Source organism: Ipomoea triloba, chromosome 5, assembly GCF_003576645.1.
Source record: "Ipomoea triloba cultivar NCNSP0323 chromosome 5, ASM357664v1".
In the NCBI taxonomy this organism is placed as follows: Eukaryota; Viridiplantae; Streptophyta; class Magnoliopsida; order Solanales; family Convolvulaceae; genus Ipomoea; species Ipomoea triloba.
Window position 1 is genome coordinate 17,971,989 of NC_044920.1, and position 20,015 is coordinate 17,992,003.

Genomic DNA, 20,015 nt, shown 5'->3' on the forward strand with positions numbered 1-20,015 from the left:
AGCAGATTCTTGTTGCTGCGATCGCAGCAGATTCTTGTTGCTGCGATCGCAGCAATTTCTTTAGCTGCGATCGCAGCAATTATTTTGTTGTGATGGCAACAAAAAATTTGCTTGAACATAAAAAAAAAAAAATTGTGAAAAATTTGATACGTACCGTAAAATTGATGGAAAATTTGCCTAGTTTAGATAGAGGAAAAAAAGTTTGTAGAGAATATTGAAAAGTTTGTGGTTGGAGGGTTGGATTTCATCTATTTATATTAATGAAGAGAAAGTCTATAGAAATCCTATTCTGACAGAATTTGTGAAAGTCAGTAACTTTTTGAATACCAGTAGACTTTTAATAACTCTATAAAAGTCTGAATCGAATACCTGTATACTTTTAAAGAGTTTTGAAAAGTTTGAATTGAATACAGGTATACTTTTAAAGAGTTTATAAAAGTCTAAATTGAATACTACCAAACTTTTAAAGTTGATAAAAGTATTTAAAAGTTCATGAAAGTCGTGATTGAATACACCCCCCTTAGTGTAGCACCCTTAATGCCCATATTTAGTAGAGATGTTACACTTGGAACCCTTGGGTGGTGTTTGAAGTTTAGCCTTGCATGTCTTTCCTCCATATTTGTTATAATCAAACTCTTTAACTTCAATGCTATACTTTCCATTGATCTTAGTGGTTTCATATGCCACAATTTTCTTTTCACCGGCCATACAAGTTACCTCAACTATTGCACCTATTTCAATAAATTCCAATAAAGAGTGATAAATTAATAAGCCCATAATTGTAAAGAAAATAAATATTGTTATACTATATAAGTTTTGTTTTCTATTAAAAATCGGGAAAATCGCACTTTTGGTCCCTCAAATGTTGCCCGATCTGCAATGTGGTCCCCCTAAGTCAATTTTAGTTAATTGGGTCCTTAATAGTTTTAAACCTTAGTCAATATTGTCCCCGGTCAAATTTAATTCCAACTAGTGTTAAAATCATTGACAATTAGGTAATTTCACAACCTACTAACTTTTACACTCCTTCCTCCTGCATTGACTTTTTATATTTGTCACTCACAACCCACAAAGTCTTCGAGGCATGAAAACACAAAACCGCCGCCGTCGTCGCCGGTGGTTGCAGCCACTTCTCCGGCGAGGGATTGGGCGGTCTTGAAAACCTTACTGAGCACACCTATGTTGGATCAAACCCTGGATTGAAGCATAAAGTTCCTAATATTTCTTCCTGCTTCTACACCAATCAGGTTCCACCATCAACCTCCATTTTAATCAATGCATCCTTGCCTTCAAACTTTATTCTCATTATTCAAATCTCCCTTGAAAACTTCAAATTTTAAGAATGGAGCAATACATCATTTTTTATAGCGTCAGCTACTTAAAGGCTTAAAGCCTTCAAAATCATATTCAGATATATTCATGAAGATATCAATTACTTTAAAAAAAAATCAAAATCGTTGGAGTTTGAACTGTAAGGGAAATTACCTAGAACCAAGGAGTAAGGAGCATCGGAGTTTTGTTCATCCGCGTAGCCATAAGCATTGGCGAAGCATCCTAAGAAGGTATCCCTAAGAGCGGCCTGCAAGGGAGCGAGAGGGGGAGGGCGAGCCTCGAAGGCCTTGAGGAGCTTGCGGACCTTGAGATTGAGGGCGGCGTAGTGGCAACGATCGCCGTCAAAGGTGTGCTTGGAGCAAATGGCGCCGCATTCAAGGAGCATCCGGGCGACATTGGGGTGACGGAACGCCGTTTGGGTAGATGGGATTTCCGTAGTATGGGTTGAATGTTAGGCCTGTGTTGCCCAGTTCTAAAAGTTTTTCGCATAGAGAGTTCAGTGAGTCCTTTGGGATGGGGTTTTGAAGGTAATCAGATTTTCGTCGGAAAAAAACTGAATTTTCCGGTGGTTCTGTTTAGTAATGTTTCGGGTTTTGTGGTGTTGTTGAAGCCCGCCCAGATCCACGCCTGAAATTACCTAATTGCCCATGGTCTTAACACTAGTTAGAGTCAAATTTGACCGAGGGACAACACTGACTAAGATTTAAGACTATTAAGGACTCAATTAACTAAAATTGACTTAGGGGGACCACATTGCAAATCGGGTTATATTTGAGGGACCAAAAGTGCGATTTTCCCTTAAAAATCCATCGAAAATTAAATGAGAACTCTTCAATAAAAACTAAAAAGAAATATAATTAGAAAAAATAATCATACAATTGTTGTGAAAATGGTTGAAAGGAAAGACATACCTTTGAGATGTTTCTTGTTATGGGATTTCTCAGGATATGCCCCATCGTAACAGTTGAAGCAGTACACTTTTCCAACAACTTTAACCACTAAATGATCATAATGTGGAGGATAATGATGAGTTTGTGGTGGTGGTGGTGGTGAAATGTAACAGTATGGAAATGGAGGGGATTTTTTGGGTGGTGGTGGTGGTGGTGGGGAAGTGTAATAGTATGATGGAGTTGGAGACTTTTTAGGTGGTGGTGGAGAAGAGTAGAAGTATGGAGGAGGTGGTGATTTAACTGGTGGAGGGGGAGATACATAGTAGTAAGGAGGGGGTGGTGATTTCTTGGGTGGTGGTGGAGAAGTGTAGTGGTACGGAGGAGGGAGTCATTTCATTGGTGGCGGTGGAGATGAGTAGTAGTATGGTAGTGGGGGAGACTTTACAGGGGGTGGTGGTGATGAGTAATGATACGGAGGGGGTGGTGATTTCTTGGGTGGTGGTGGAGAGGTGTAGTAATAGGGGGGAGGAGGAGGAGATCTATAGTAATAAGGTGGAGGAGGTGATGGTGAAGGTGGCGGAGGAGATTTGTAGTAATAAGGCGAATGAGGAGACGGTGAAGGTGGTGGAGGAGATTTATAGTAATAAGGTGGAGGAGGTGATGGTGAAGGTGGTGGAGGTGATTTGTAGTAGTATGGTGGAGGAGGGGATGGTGATGGTGGAGGGGGAGATTTATAGTAATAAGGCGGAGGAGGAGACGGTGAAGGTGGTGGAGGAGATTTATAGTAATAAGGTGGAGGAGGTGATGGTGAAGGTGGCGGAGGAGATTTGTAATAGTATGGAGGTGGAGGAGAAGGTGAAGGCGGAAATGGAGACTTATAGTAGTAAGATGGTGGCAGGGAAAGACAAGGTGGTGGGGGAGACTTGTAAGCATATGAAGGTGGAGGTGATGGTGAAGGCGGTGGAGGAGACTTGTATGCATATGGTGGGGGAGGTGATAGCACAGGTGACCGGTGGAGACTATACTCATAGGAAGGTGGTGGAGGAGATTTGTATTGATACACAGGAGACAGATGTAAAGAATACAAATAACTAGTATCTCCTGAAACTACATTATTGATAGCCAACCAGACTTACCCCACCAAGATGTGTGGCAACAAGCGACCTCCGGTGAGGCCACCACCGCGAATCCTCATGTCTTGCCTAAAATAGTCCACCAATTTAAAGCTAATTTGTTATTCAGCTGTGAGCTGATGACCAGAGAGGATTAAATGGCAAAGGTATTTATAGCAGATGCATGAACTGGGAAATGCATGGTCACTGCATGAAATCGTCGACTGACAACGTGGGGAACAACTAAAATATAATGATCATTATATTGCATGAAATTGTCAACAGGGAAACAACTCAAATAGTGGTGCAATATAATATTACCAAAAAAGAAAAAGGAAAAAAAAATCTCAATGATCAACTCTCTACACATGCAGCTGTATTGCCTTGATCATACTTCTTTAATGCCATACTCTAATCACTTTTGCAATTCTTAATTTTGATTATTTCTATATGAACATGGCAACTCTTCCCCTAAACCAAAATAAAAATAGCAACTAGAAGACGGCAGAGGCTATTTGTACTGCCTCTTATAAACTTTGATGTAACATTTACGTAGTAATAATTATAATATTCATATATTTACATGGCACTTAATACTTCATTAATTTTTTTAACTTATGGTAAAATTGACCAATTCGCAAACATCTTAATGTAAATAGTTTTACTGCCATGTTACTGAGTTTTGAAATTTGGATCTAATAACGTATTCTAAATTCAAAGACAATTGTACAACGTAACACTCCAACCCCACACAATCTATATCTTTTAAATAAATAAATAAATAAATAAATAAATATATATATATATATATATAATAGCAGAAGATATGATTAGCATCTATCTAAGAAAATAACGTGCGCGGTGCAGCTGTATGAAAGAAGTGATGACTAAAACATGGTTTGACAATTGTTATACTGCAAACAATATATAGCATCTGCCTCAATATAAAAAATTAAGAAAATGAAATTCAAGAAAAATGTCTAAAAAAAAATTATCAGCACTTCGGTTATGTTTTGTAAACATTATAAGGCAAAAACTTGCCGGAGACGTCTTACAGATCATGGTTTGTAAAACGGTTTGGGTCAAGATAAAAATGCAATACTTTTATATTTTGATTTAAAAGTATTACATTTTTTTATAAGTATTACATTTTCTCTTATAAATAACAAATACTTGCCAATATTACTTATAAGGGAAAATGTAATACTTTTGATGAAAAATGTAATATTTTTACATTTTTTTTCTCTATAAGTATTCTATTTTCTCTTATAAGTAACAAACACTTTATTCATGATAAGTATTATATTTTTCGTATAAGTAATACATTTTTATATCGACTCAACCTGACCTGACTCGTCTCATGGATAAGGATCCGTGAAACGTCTCACACAAGTGTGACCCTAATAATAATAATAATAATAATAATAATAATAGTAATAATAATAATAATAATAATAAATTATTTATTATTCATCTTCCAATTCAATATATACGTCTTGAGTTTCAGAATAACTATAACAGCACGTTTGGTTCACAGAATGAATTTTGAGGTAATAGGAATTGATGTGAACATGATTGGCCCGATCTTCTCTGCACACTCTAATTTTAAAAGAATTTTTTTTAGAATGATTTATTAGGCTTGGTGTGATCAAATCGTAAGTTTAATTTAGGTTGGATAAAGGGTTATTTTTGGGTTTTGATGTATAGTGGTTTGCCACGTCCGGTTGTAGAACGATAAAAACCGGGGATGACGCCACAAGGCTGGTAGTTTCCTTGATAAGTCAGGTTTGCCATGATAAATTCATCACGGCCGAACTCATCCCGAGTTCCAGAAAACACTCAGTTTTCTATTTCAAAAATTCTCTACTGTATATTCCATTTGGCCTGCAATGGCCTTAAATAGCCATTAACAAGCATATTACAACCACATGATTGAGATAATTATTTAGAATATGATAAAATAATCCTAACTAATAAACTAAGATAAACATTAAATTTAATATAATTCTAACAAACTAAATCTAAAATAATTTTAAAATAATCATCCTAATTATTAAATAAAACCAATTTTAAAATATTCCAACAGCCAATTATTGGTTCATGTGCCCACAACAGGAATGTTATTCCATAAGGAATGGAATAAGCAAGGAATAGAATAGAAATTGTATTCTATTGTTTGGTTCGCAGAAGGAATAGACTTTAGAAATTATATTACAGTGTTTGGTTGGTTTAAGGAATAGAAATGAAATATGTTTTAAAAGACATAAATACCCTTATAAAAATATGTAGTAGTAGTAGTAATAATAATAATAATAATAATAATAATAATTTGAGCTCCTCTATATAAGAATATATATAATAATAAAAAACAAAATTATATATAAAATAATTATTTTTTAAAAAACACACAAATGAGAGTTTTTGATCCCACATTGGTAACTCAAGAAGAGGAACTCATTTGAGCTCCTCTATATAAGAGAATCATTGCTTCTATTTTGAAATTAACAACATGATGATGATGCCTTAAAGAGCCAAAAGTTCCTTCATTTAAAGAGTCTTAATTGCTCTTAGTTACAATTTTTTTTTATATAAATAATAATATAGGGTCATTTTGAAAAAAAAGAAGATCTTTTTCCAAAACGTCATGGTGTAAAATTGGAAATAGCAACTTTAGGCTATTCCTGAGAACTCAGGAATAGCCTAATACCCTAGGAATCTCTATTCCCCTTGCAAGGGGAATAGGTCATTCCCGGGAACTCTGTTCCTGGGAATAGGAGTTGTTACCAAACAAATGAATAGGTCTATTACTGGGAATGTTATTCCATACCAGGCCTATTCCGCGAACCAAACATGCCATAAGTGTATAAAGGATGAAGAGATATAATCATAATATAATTTCTTAGTAATATTGTAGCATTTGTTCACAAAAGGCAAATTTCTCACTCAGGGTAGCGTCTTATTAGTCCCGGCCCAAAATGATAGCGGAAGGATATATCACGTGACTCAGTGTCTCATTAAGTGGGAGGACTAGTGCCTGATGCCTGTAGGAATCTGATTCTCGAAAATATCAATAAGGAATCATAATATATTCATTTATGAAATAAATCCAATTAAAGCATCTTTTTTTAAAAAAAAAAGGAAGGTTAATCTAAATCTAAAACAATTAGCTAAGCACGAAGTTAAATTATTAGAAACACAAATTGAATGAAGAACAATAATCTATAAATCAAGAATAGAAAGATATATATATATGTGTTTTTGTGTGTGTGTGTGAGAGAGAGAGAAACAATTCTTGAATTGCAATGTTGACATGCCTTCAACTGAAGATTAAAAGTCTTTGGGTGTTTGGTAAATGGATGTTAGCTTATTGAGTTAGTGGGTTTAATTAGTTGATAGCATTTGCTGATGGTAGAAAAGTGTTTGATAAATTAGTTGTTAGCTGATTACATACAAAATGACTTTTTTGAAAGGCTAATCGAAAAAACTAATTTGAGTAGCTTTTTGAATTTTAGCATTTTGGAGCAATGAATTGTTAAAAAAAAAAAAAAAAAACTGATTAATTAAACACTCATATTAATTGTTTAACTAAGTCAAATAGCTAATAGTGGTCAAATAAGCCAAAATTGATTATAAACTAACTATTTTACCAAACATGGCCTTAATCTAATATAATCTTGCCTACAAAAGGCAAAATTTTCTTGTCCTCAGAGCCCCTACGCTTCGGCTCAACAAGATAGTGGAGGAATAAATAATCACAATGACTCGGGAGCTCATTAGGTGAGAGGACCAGTGTCTAGTGCCCATAAGGAGCTTATCACATTAGGTGTAGTTCTCACACTACAGTTGTCAGAGCTCGATCATGTGTCCTTACCCACAATATACCACCTAAGAACCAACTAAGTTATCAGTGTGAGCTAATTTTTATGGAGAGAAGTATAAAGGATGAAAGAGTTCTAAAAAATATGTTAAAAGATATGATAAAAATTGCTAAAACTCACTTTTTAGCCTCTAAAAGGGTTGTGCCAGGGCCTTGGTCATTGATACAGCCCATCCTTCATTAGATCCTTTACGAGTTTCTATCTGGTCAATTACAAAGTCTAAGTGTAAACTCTTAAGGCAATCTTTTATTAAATTTGTACAGCTGGAATGACCATGGAAACCCATCAAAGAGCCCACAACAAAATGAAGTCCACTTGAAGATATTCATATGTTTAGAGGTTGCTTTGGAGTCCACTTAGACAACCCCAAAACAACCATCACAAGTCCTAAATAGATTAGGAATTTTTTTTCCTAGTTTGAGTCATTAGATTTATTGCTCTCTAGATTAGATTTTTCATCAATGCAAATGTAGTATTTATATGCACAAATATTATACTTATATGCTCAAATGTAATACTAATCATAAATAAAAAAATTTTTACTTATAAGGGTACATCTACTTTTTCTCTTATAAGTAACAAAAATTGTATTCTTGATTAGTATTATATTTGAGCATATAAGTATGAAATTTGCACATATAAATATGACATTTGTATGTTACTTCGACCCGACCCGACCCGTCTCACGAATAAGGATCCGTGAGACGGTCTCACACAAGTGCGACCCAATTTGTAATAGGGTTTTAGTCCTTATCTCCCTTTGTTTTTAACATTATGATTCACGCCACCTTCACCTTACCTTGTTATATATTCCCGCATTTTCTACAAATAAAATACCCATTTATTTCTTAACACCTGTGTTAAAAATTTCCTGTTAATTGTGAACTCAATTAACAACCGATTTCTTGGACTTGTTATTATCAGTACAGTTTCCTAGGGATTCGTGAAATTGATCCATAAATCGAAGAAAACTAGATTTGACTCTAGTTGATCAAAGATTGCACATTCAGAAGACTTAAAACTATCCTTGAAGAGCTCTTGTTGTTTGAGGATTCGGCCAGGCCTTGGGACTTTCTTTAAATACTTGAGTATTTACTCAGTTGAGTCATATCAGTCATGGGCATGAGTGCATGACCCATGGTGGCCAGGCATGCTCACAGGTTATACAAGCCACAACCATTTTTTACCTGTGATTTGTATATATAGCTATTCTTTATACACAAAACAACATGGCCAGGCATCCTCTACCAAAACAACATGAACACAAAGCCAAACAAAGAAAATGAACATTAGGATTGATAGCATCCTCGGACAGAGGAGACCAACACAGGGCCATTCCTATAGTTTTATAGGCCCGGGGCAAGTGAAAAAAAAAAAAATAAAAATAAAAAAGGCCCCATACTGCATTAGGAAGTTAACATAAATTTTTATAAGTAAATTTTAAATATTATATACGAGTACAAAAATACTAATGCCAACTAAATTGAAATAAAATTTAAAAATTTATGACATTTTACAAATACAATAAAATACTAATACAAAACTAATCATTACAAAAAATTTCTATGTGCTTTCCTAGATGCAAAGTCATCAATGACTTCCTCAAGATTAATATTGTCTAAGATATCATTCTCAATACACAATATTGCCAATCCATTTTGGCAACATTGTATAAAAAATTATTATAAAATTGATTTTAACAAAAAAGAAAAAGGAACAAAGAATCTGTGAAGCGTTTGTACTTGTGAATCAATTAATCGGGTAAGTTTAACAGCAAAGCAGTATTTCCTCGTGCTTCTTAAATCAGGGTTTGGTGAGAATGCAGTACTTTCTCCTCCTGCAAGAACTTAAATTTGTCTTTAATAGGTAAAACTCTTCACAAACTAATAAAATGTAAAGCAAAGTAAAGTTCTATGACTTCACAAACTCTTTACAAACTGGAGTATTTAATCAAGAAATGCAGTTCACAGAATCACAGGATTCACAGTATACAAATCTTAATTGCTATTGCTATTAAGTATTTGCTAATTGCTAATGCTATTATTCACAAACTGGAGTATTTGCTAATTGCTACGGCCTACGGAGCATTATTCTATTATTTATGACTTCATAATTGAGTAATTGAATATATTAGGATAATAGGATTGCACAAATAGGATTATTAACATACCCAGAAGGAAATCATTCAAATTTCAAATCAACATACCTTACATACACAGAATTGCATATTTCAAATTTGAATTATTAATAGAAATTAGAATTATAGAATAATACAGTAGCAAATAGCAAAGGACAAATTTATCATGAGTTGAAAAAAAAAAAAAATACCTTTGCAACTAGGGCATTAGGCCGTGATTGTGTGCAGAATTAAGATGAATGATGATTAGGCGAAGCCACGAAGGTGGAAGGCCCGGTGGTAAACTGGTAATTGAAGGCGGATTTGCAATTTTGCAGAGAGCACTTACACCAGGGCCAGTAAAATTGCAGATTGTGGAGTTGATTTGTAGTTGCAGTTTGCATCTCATATCTGAGTTCTGAGCTTTTATTGATGATTCCATTTTTACCGTTGAGAAGGTGCAACAGGCGAGTTGCAGACGCTTGGACTCTGGGCGGCGGTGGGTGCGAGAATGCGAGACTAAGGCCCTGTTTGGTAAATAATCAGCCTATCAGCCAATTTTGGCTTATTTGACTTGTTTGGTTAATAAGCTTTTTGTAACTCCAAAATGCTAAAATTCAAATGGCTACTCAAAGCAGCCTTTTCAATTAGCTTTTTGAGAAAAAAAATTATACCAAAAAGCTATCAGTTAACAGCTAATTTATCAAACAACTTTTTACAATCAGCTAATATTATCAACAAATCATTCATTCTAACCCAAACAGCCAACCCAATCAACCAGCAGCCATTTACCAAACAGGGCCTAAGACTCTACGAGTATGCGCGTCTCCTCGTCTTCCTCGACTCCTTCCGACCTCGGGCTTCGTCGCAGAGACGCAGACGGCGTACCTTTCATCATAAACAATAAATTTTATTTTTATAATATAATATATATTATATACTATATATCTATGGACTATGGGCCCTACCTCAATCATTATTGTGTTGACCATACTATCAAATAATGTACATTGTATTCATGGAATATATATTATTTGTATACTGAATGTACATTATTTTTATAGTATAAAAATAATGTACATTCAATACAAAAATAATATACATTTAGTACATTAAAAATGCACATTTTATTATGGTCCACACAGCTATGTGGACCATGGTCTAGACAATAATTTGCCGCCCTACCTAGACATGGGGGCCTAGCCTGCCCTTGCCCAGGGACGAGCTTGGACCAATAATGCTCGCATCGCAATCCTTGCTAAAAGGATCCTCAAAGTCCCACTCAACATCTGAACAAACTCTGAGACTAAGGAGACCATATTAAAAAATTGAAAATCTCTTAGGTGTTTTAATTTCCAAAGGCAAGCTTGACTGGATTTCTTCCAATTTAATTTTTTGCTTCCATAGGCCTCAACATGACTCCCGAGCTCATCCATCTGTCAAGATGACTTCAAAATACATCTAATAAACAAAGTTCTTCATAATTTGGCCATTAATACCTCCAAGTCATGCACCAAGACACACAATTATTAACCAAATAAGCACGTAATCAAATTGACTACAAATATATAAGCTACAAGCAAATTAGCAAGATATGCACGTTAAATTAAGGGTGCGTTTGGTAATCCAGAAAATGATTTCTCGAAATCATTTTCCGGATTTTGGATGTTTGACAAGCTCTGAAAAATGTGGTCAATAGAAAATAAATTCCGTTGACCATGGAAAATTAGTTGAATTTTCTGGAAGATGACTTCCTGACATATTCCGGAAACGAAAAAATGGCTTCGTGCCAGAGAGGTCGTCCCTCTCCCGTCCAACAGACTGGTTTTCATCGGAAACCAGAGCAGCGACAGTTTTCTTGTTTTTATTTTATTTTATTTATAATTAATATTATTAGTTTATATATTTTTATATTTTAAATAAAATTATAAAAATATATAATTATACATTTCTACTCATATTGTTAAGTTTTTTTTTTTTGTAAGAATGACAAGATAAAATGGGAGGGAGGAAAAAAAACACCTAAAGCTGCTTTTCACGTGCAGTGCGTGCACCATGCTGGGCGCGGCACAGTGCCTTTCACACGCATTTTGCACGTTTCTTTCTCAAATTTTCCCAACCAGTGGAGTCAACAAAAAAACTTAAATTTACAGTAAAAAACCAAACGAACCCCAAAAAAAACTCATCTTCCCATTTCTTCAAAAACTACTCCATAATTTTTTCTCCCAAAACAACTCCTTCAAAATGCATAAATGGAGTTAGTTTCCCTAAGGCTTTTTGTCTTGTACATTCATTTCTTTCGTTTATTTTAACCAAAAGAATGTTAAAAATAAAAAAGCCTTTAAAATAACGAAGTTGACAAATGGAACATTGAAGAGATCGCAACATTATCTGCAAAACAAAACATAGTATATGAAAGTGACGGCTGGTTTAGTTATATGGATAAAACACACATCAGGAAACCGTCGGCACATAAGTTTTGACGCAATCTGAAAACATCAAGAAGGAGAAGATGCTAATTTCTTAGAAATGGAATATTAATAACCAAGAGGCCAAAAACCTTCCATGTCCAACTTTATTTTTAAATTCATATGATGATAATAACAACAATACTTTTAGAGTGTTTTTAGTTCATTGGTTTACACATTAGAAATGAGAATCAAAATTATAGTAAGTGTTTGGTTGACAGCTTTTTTAGAAAATAACTATAAGATTTGATTACCCTTTCAATTAAAAACATAATATCATTCCCTAAGTAAAAGCACTATCTTATTGGTAATATGATTTTTAAGTTTGAATTAGTGCTTTTAGATTTTTATTTTGATTTTTTTTGTTCATTTTGGTGTTTTAGATGTCATTATATTAGGATCAATTGTATTAATTTTTTATTTTTGTATTTTTAAAATTTTTATTCTCACTATAATGCTATACATAATCAAATATCAATACTGAGAATCATTCCAATTCCACCATGCTACCAAACATGCAAAATACTTTCACCAAAACCCATTAACATTACAAGTATTATTTGATTCTCATTCCGATTCTAGTTGATTTCCTTGTGCAAACCAAACACATCATTGTTTTTACTTCTTTTTTATAAAACCAGACATATCTTTGATATAAATTCTTGAATCTAATTTTTGTTTATGGAGAAATTAATTTAGTGACATTGAGTCAAATTAATTGACAGCCAAAATTTTTTTGTAAGTTTAGTTCTAAAATTGTGCAGCACACAACAATTTTGTAAATACAATTATCAATTGTGTCACAACGTTACACTTTTCTTTTGATGATACATTTTTAGTCTTTTGCTTCTACATCCATCAATTTTTCTCTAGCATCTCACTCTTGCCTATAAGATTAACATTTATAAAAGTATATATACGCAACTTAAACAAGTTTAGGGAATAATAGTTGGCGGGACAAGGATAGAAAACATTATTTTACAACAAAAAGAAAAATTAAGAATATATTTACAAAAGTGAACAACTAACCATCAAAAATATTAGGCTTGTAAAATTGAACTTTTAGGAATATAATTCAAATGCAACTTCTAATGCTAAAGTGCTTTTGGTAGTCAGGAAAATTCAAACTTTCACGAAATTATGAAAATGTAAAATATAAGAAAATTATTCTATGTTTGGCGGCATAATTTTTTACTTACAAAATTTCAGGTCAATGAGAATCTAATTTCATTTAGGAAAGTAAATTCCACCTCATACAAATTTTTTTTCTCGAGCGCATATTATATCGTGGACCGCGGTCCACAATGGATTGTGGACTGCGCATCAAAACGACGTTGTTTTGATTAATGAAAACAAACAGATGAAATGACCTTCGTTCCGCGCCATTCACTTTCAGTTCATATACACGGCAGTTACATTTCAACATAACTGCAGTTACATTTCAACACAACTACATTTACATTTCAACACAACTGCAGTTACATTTCGATATAACTACAGTTTCATTCGATAATATAAAAACACAAATGTGAAACTGTTATTCAGTATCAGTTCATATACACTGCGGTTACATTTCAACACAACTACAGTTACATTTCGATATAACTATAGTTTCATTCGATAATATAAAAATAAATGTAAGACAGTATCTTTTGAGATGAACTATAGTATCAGTGACCACGGTCCACAATGCATTGTGGACCGTGGTCCACAATATAACGACTGTTTCTCGAGTGACTGAGAATCTATCAAATTTATTTAATTACATATATATATATATATATATATATATATATATATATATATATTTATTTATTTTTCACGTTATTTTAATTTTGAAGTAATTTAATTCTTATTTTTCTAAATTAACTCTAAACATGTTAATTAATTTTTTTCCCAACAAAATTATTATCATTAAATACATTCTTTTAAAATATTTTTGTCAAAATTTAATTAATAGGAAAGTACTAAAAGCCATCTAAAAGTAATATAAAAAAAAAAACAATAAATGAGATTATAACAAGGCATAAGTTTTATCGTAGGGGGTAATAAGAAACGCCAATAGAAGCTTTGTAAGAGGGTCCACAAGACAAAATTGATAACTAGATAGAAGCCTTGTAAAAAGGTTGCCAAGATAAAATATGCAAAAAGTTTTGAAGAAGATTTTCTACATTTATAAATACCTTCATAAGAAATTATGTTTTGAAGATAGAAGGAATGGAGCCAATCATGTTAGTTGTGATGATAATAGTGGCAGTGGTTTTAGTGCTTTCAGCCATAGTGTTACTACAGTCATGGCTTTCCCCGGAGGCAATGGATGGCCTTCCGGGCACCCTGGGCTGGCCAGTCGTGGGAGAAAGCTTCTCCTTCATATCAGCGTTTTCAAGTCCGGCCGGCGTATATAGCTTCATCAAACGAAGACAGAAACTGTAAGTAATTCTAGCTTAGCTTAGCCAGTAACATTATTGTTAGGATCAAACACTTATCACTACGCCAAAAGGTATAGTGCAATTCTTCAGCTACTAGGTATTAGACCTGACTTAGCTTTTACGGACGTCTGCCTAACAATTTCTCCTTCTAACACGAACTAGCCTTAAATGTTAATGTTATGGCTGCGACTCGAACCTGCTCTATTACTACAACTCATAATTAAGACGCAACTTTATTTTTTATACTATCACACATTTTTTAGATGTTGGGTGTTGGACTTGGCCCTTACCGGCTTCCGCCCAACAATCCCTAGCCACTGGGTGCTAGCTAGACTTAGCTTTTATTGTACTCCACTCAACAATTATATTACTACTTGTTAGCCAATAACCTTGTAGTCAAGTGGCTCTTACAAATGGGAAGTCATGAGATCGAGCTTCTGAGACTGTATTTACTCGTGTTTCAAAAGGTTGAGAAAATATAAATAAAAAATACTATAATGTAATAGAGTTAAAAAAAAAAAAAAATTATTAGTGCTCTTACCATTACTCCAAACGCTCTTACCATTACTCCAAAGGCTATAGCTAATAGTGAATGTGTAACTTTATTTCATCAAGGCAAGATGTTGGACTTGGCCCTTCACTGACTTCTGCCAACAATCTCTTAACTACTCATTGTTAGATTTGACACTTCACCGACCTCCGTTGAATAATCCTTAGGCGTGAAATGAATATTTGTTTTCAGGTATGGGAAGGTGTTCAAGAGTTATGTTCTGGGGAGATTCACAGTGTTCATGACTGGGAGAGAAGCAGGCAAGATTCTTCTAACAGGGAAAGATGGGATAGTGAGTCTGAACCTTTTCTACACAGGGCAGCAAGTTCTTGGACCAACAAGCCTTCTCCAACAAACTGGCGAAGCGCATAAGCGGCTGCGAAGGCTCATTGCTGACCCACTCTCAGTTGATGGCTTAAAGAAGTACTTTCAGTTCATCAATGGCTTGGCCATTCACACTCTGGATAACTGGGCTGGAAGAGAAGTCCTTGTTCTTGAAGAGGCTTCCACAGTTGAGTTTCCTTTAATTTATAATATAGGCCTAACCCTTATACGTGGAACTGAGGTCGGTAAAGGCCAAATCTAGAACTAGGTAGCTGACTGGGGGTTGTTGGGCGGAGGCCAGTGAAGGGTTTAAAGAGACAAGTCCACCATCCAATGTCTCAAAAATGTGTAGCCGAGTTGCACCTTCCTTGCTAGTTATAACTTTTTGGTGTAGTAGTAAGCCAAGCGAGATCCTAACAGGTGGTATGAGATCCCGATCACGAGTCGGTGAGACTCATTGGTGCTAGGAGGGAGGAATTGTTGGCCGAGGCCGGTAAAAGTCAAGTCTAGCACCCGGTGACGGTCTGTAAGGAAATAAAGTTGAATTAGGTCTTCACTGCTAACTATAATTTTTGTAGTGGTAAGCGATTGATCCTAACAAGTAGTATGAGAGCCAAATCGCGAGTTGGTGAGACTAGTTGGTGCTAGGAGGGAGGAATTTTTTTAAGTCTAGCATCCGGTAACGGTGTAAGGAAATAAAGTTGCACCTTAACACCCCATGGCAGTCTATATAAAAATAAAGTTGCGCCATTTATTACTAATTATATATAGCTTCCGGTGCATGTAGTAGTAAGTGCTTGATCATAACATTATATAAAATATAACCTGTGTGACATAATGTTTGCAGTTCACACTCAAAGTTATAGGCAACATGATAATGAGCTTGGAGCCAAGTGGGCAGGAGCAAGAGAAGTTCAGGGCAAACTTCAAGCTAATATCATCCTCATTTGCATCCTTGCCATTTAAACTCCCTGGAACAGCCTTTTATCGCGGCATTAAGGTTAAGATCCAACAAACCTTGAAGCTAATATACACAACTTAAAACATGTAACTAATAAGATACCTGATTTTTGTTGGGCAGAGGCCGATAAAGGCCAAGTCCAGCACTCAGCATCTCAAAAATGCGGAATAGTATAAGAAAATAAAGTTGCGCCTTCGCTACTAGCTATAGTTTTTGGCGTAGTGGTAAGAGTTTGATCCTAACAGTTTCAATGACACATACAGGCACGCGATAGGATGTATGCAATGTTGGATTCAGTAATAGCGGAGCGAAGGAGCGGGGAGAGCATCCACCAAGATTTCTTGGAATCACTGATAAGGAAGAAGGGGAAAGAATGCTCAGAAGATAAACTGAGTGATGCACAGTTGAAAGATAACATACTAACGCTTCTAGTTGCAGGGCATGATACTACAACTGCTGGCCTCACATGGCTCATCAAGTTCCTGGGAGAGAACCCTGCAGTATTGGAATGCCTAAGGGTACTTTTTTTTTTTTTTTTGGGGTAATTAGCCAATGCTTAAAAGCTACAAGAAGGAAGCATAAATTTGGTCTCCTTGTTGGATTTCAGAAAGAACATTTGGATATCATAGCTAAAAGAGATGGCACATCAACTTTAACCTGGGCTGAAGTTAACAACATGCCATATACCCTCAAGGTAGTGTTTGGGAACTTCAAGAATAATAACATCAATATTATTATTTTTTTGTTGAGGTGTCTTGAGCAGATCCTAATTGTAGAAGACACCTCAAACTAATCCCTGTTCGCACCAGGGCTGGCCTAACTAATCAATCATTATTTTATGGGCCATACTATCAAATAATGTACATTCAGTATAAAAATAATGTACATTCAGTATAGAAATAATGTACATTATATTCGGGAGATGTACAATATTTGTGTACTGAATGTACATTATATTGTATAATGTAAATTCTTTTTTTTTTTTTTTGGAAAAATATAATGTAAATTCAGGTACAATTTGTTATGATCCACACAACACTATGTGGACCATGGTCCACACAATAATTCTCTCTTAAGCGACGAGAGTGCATGGCCACGCAAACCAAGCTAGTTAATAACATCAAGATTATTGGTCATGTTTTGTTGTTCCAATTATCATTGTTACTTTCCTATACTAGTATATAAGAAACTTCTTATTCTGTATTGACTTTCAGGTTATCAGTGAAACTCTTAGAATGGCCACAATACTACCCTGGTTTTCAAGAAAAGCAGCACAAGATTTCGAGATCGATGGTACAAATGAGCTGAGATAGCAGAGATGCCATTTAAAATATGTTGTACCTTATTGGTAGCAAAACGTCTCAAAATTACATCTCATCTCTATACATATATGTAGGGTGCAAAATCAAGAAAGGGTGGTCTATAAACTTGGATGTAGTGTCAATCCATCACGACCCGGAGATATTTCCTGAGCCTGAAAAGTTCAATCCATCTAGATTTGATGTAAGATTAATGTGCAGCTCATATATTTCATTCATTCAAGTTTTGTATCAGAATGCTCTAGCTTGTGGTTTTAAAACGTACAGGAGAATCTGAAGCCATTCAGCTTCCTTGGATTCGGGAGTGGACCGCGGATGTGCCCTGGAATCAACCTGGCTAAGCTGGAAATCTGTGTCTTCATTCATCATCTTGTTTGCAGATACAGGTATATATGTGTTAGATATAAATATTCCAATCATAGAATAGTCTACGAGATACCTAACCTCGTAGTAGCAGAAGCAGCTGATCCCCAGCCACAGTTGATGTGTGATGTCTGAACGGTAGACGTTAGCCATATTTGTCCCATATTAGACTCAGAACCTCAGATGGTTTATAAGTGTCTACTGAGCATAATGAGTACAGCGTTTGAATGTGCTATATAATGAATATCATGTATCCCATCCATCCCGGTTTATATTAGCCACATTGAATAACAACTACTAGTTATTCAATTCAATCAAACTACTTAATAAGCCTAGTCAACTTGCACCGCTAAGGCCCTAATATAATATATAATATATATTATTAGGGAAAATCTTACGAGCATGAACCAGTAAAATGAAATGAAAGATAAAAGAAACAGCAAAAATTTGATGTTTTTTGTTGTCTTATCTTGCAGATGGAGGCCCCTGGAGAGGGATGATTCTGTGCAGCCAACACTAGTGAGAATGCCCAAGAACAAGTACCCTGTCATGGTTGAGTCATTATAAGTTAAACAAATTCTGCATACAAAATCACAAGGCACTGTTAGTTGGATCATAGAATGGCCAATAAGAAGCTAGGAAGAGAGATAGATACAATGCAAAATAAATATTGGAAGAATGAGTTAAAGCTTTACTGTAACTAGCTTCTCTTTTCTTTTTCTTATACACACATACATAAATACATACATGACACATGCATGCTGCATGCGTATGCATACATATAAATGGAAATACAAGATATATAGAATTTGGATCAAATAAAATAAGCACGCATCCAAGTAAAAAAGGAGGTAAAATCTCAGTCCTTAATCTTGTCTGATCAACTCTCCTAAATAAAGAGAAATTTAAAATTACAAAAAAAAAAAAAAAAAAGAAGTCTGGTAAAATTTTGATAATTTTTTTTCTAACATTGAAGTGTAAAGATTTATACTACAAAGTGCAAAATTTTTATAGTACAAGTACATAAGTTTATACTACTAAAGCAAAGAAAATATAAGTTTTAAAAAAACGGGGAGTGACATCTTGTTAATTTTTCTCTTATTTTGAAGTGCAAAGATTATATTTATACTACAAAGCAAGTGCATATATAAGTTATAGTTTATACTATGAGTGCAAAGAGTAATATTAGTTTGAGATATTTACAAAAATATTTTTCCTAAACTGATATTTGAAAGTGCATAATGTTGGGTCGGTCAGGTTGGTCAAGTTCAACCCATGCTCGATTCGAGACGTGATTGTGGCTTACCATGGAGGGATGTAGTTAGATGGTTAATGTCTACCTACCTATCACCAAATGGTTTTAAGTAGGATATGACAACCAGATAGCCAAAAAAATCTGTGATTAAGCATATTTGATTTAAAGCAGTAATAGGATAGGTGACCCTAGGAAGTAAGCATAATGCGGCGCTGGAATCCAACAATTGATATTAGAGCTGAGGTCACGGGTTCGAATCGATGGCGAGGTGAAAGCCGGGTCTAGTCCCAGATGGATGTGGGCGTAGTACTTGGAGCTAGGTGGCACTGTGGCGCTGCCACCTCCTCTTTCTCTGTTCCGCGGGATCCAAAAAAAAAAATCACTCCTCGCACGAAGCCCCCAAATTTTCTCTCTCCTCCCTCCTCTTCTTTCTTTCACATCAGCTATGCTCTTCTTAAAAACTGTACAAAATGTACTAATGGGGAAGCCCTAAAAACTTATTTATCTATCTACCATTTTAAATGTATGATAAATCCACACTTTTCTGCAGATAAACACATCTACTCATTTTTAACTTATTTGCTGAAAATATAAACTAGCATCTTAACATCATATCTGTTGATATCATCATATCAAAAACATATTTTCTTTGAAATATTATGGCTTCTAGTGAAATTTACTATCTGCCAAAACGCCATATTTACCGAATACCAAATCTGCCGATCGACCAAAAGTTCTTATGATACACTTCATTTGCCAAAATTGTATCTGCCGATAGTATGACTTCACCTTAAATTCTCTAGATTATTATCCGATATTAATCATTCCCAAATTTATCTTCAATTTTAAATGTCATGATTCACATAAGGATTTTGTTAGGATGTCTATTATGTGTTTATTTGTGTTGATATATACATTCAATTTGGACAGTTTTCTACTCAAGCCCCAAACTCTTCTTTTTTGGATTCTAGACCGCGAGAGTTATTTCTTTCTATCTCCATTTTGTTACTTGTCATAG

The 20,015-nt window shown here is 34.8% G+C and overlaps 1 protein-coding gene across 1 annotated transcript; it reads left to right on the plus strand.

Moving 5' to 3' along the window:
• Positions 1 to 14,013: 14,013 nt before the first annotated feature.
• On the plus strand, positions 14,014 to 18,442 carry LOC116018729 (abscisic acid 8'-hydroxylase 3-like). Its single transcript, XM_031258700.1, has 9 exons — positions 14,014 to 14,225; positions 14,968 to 15,286; positions 15,947 to 16,099; positions 16,324 to 16,578; positions 16,668 to 16,754; positions 17,275 to 17,353; positions 17,457 to 17,563; positions 17,647 to 17,765; positions 18,219 to 18,442. The coding sequence occupies exons 1-9, from the start codon at positions 14,014 to 14,016 to the stop codon at positions 18,307 to 18,309; spliced, it is 1,422 nt and encodes a 473-aa protein (XP_031114560.1). The 3' UTR covers positions 18,310 to 18,442.
• The last annotated feature ends 1,573 nt before the right edge of the window (positions 18,443 to 20,015 follow it).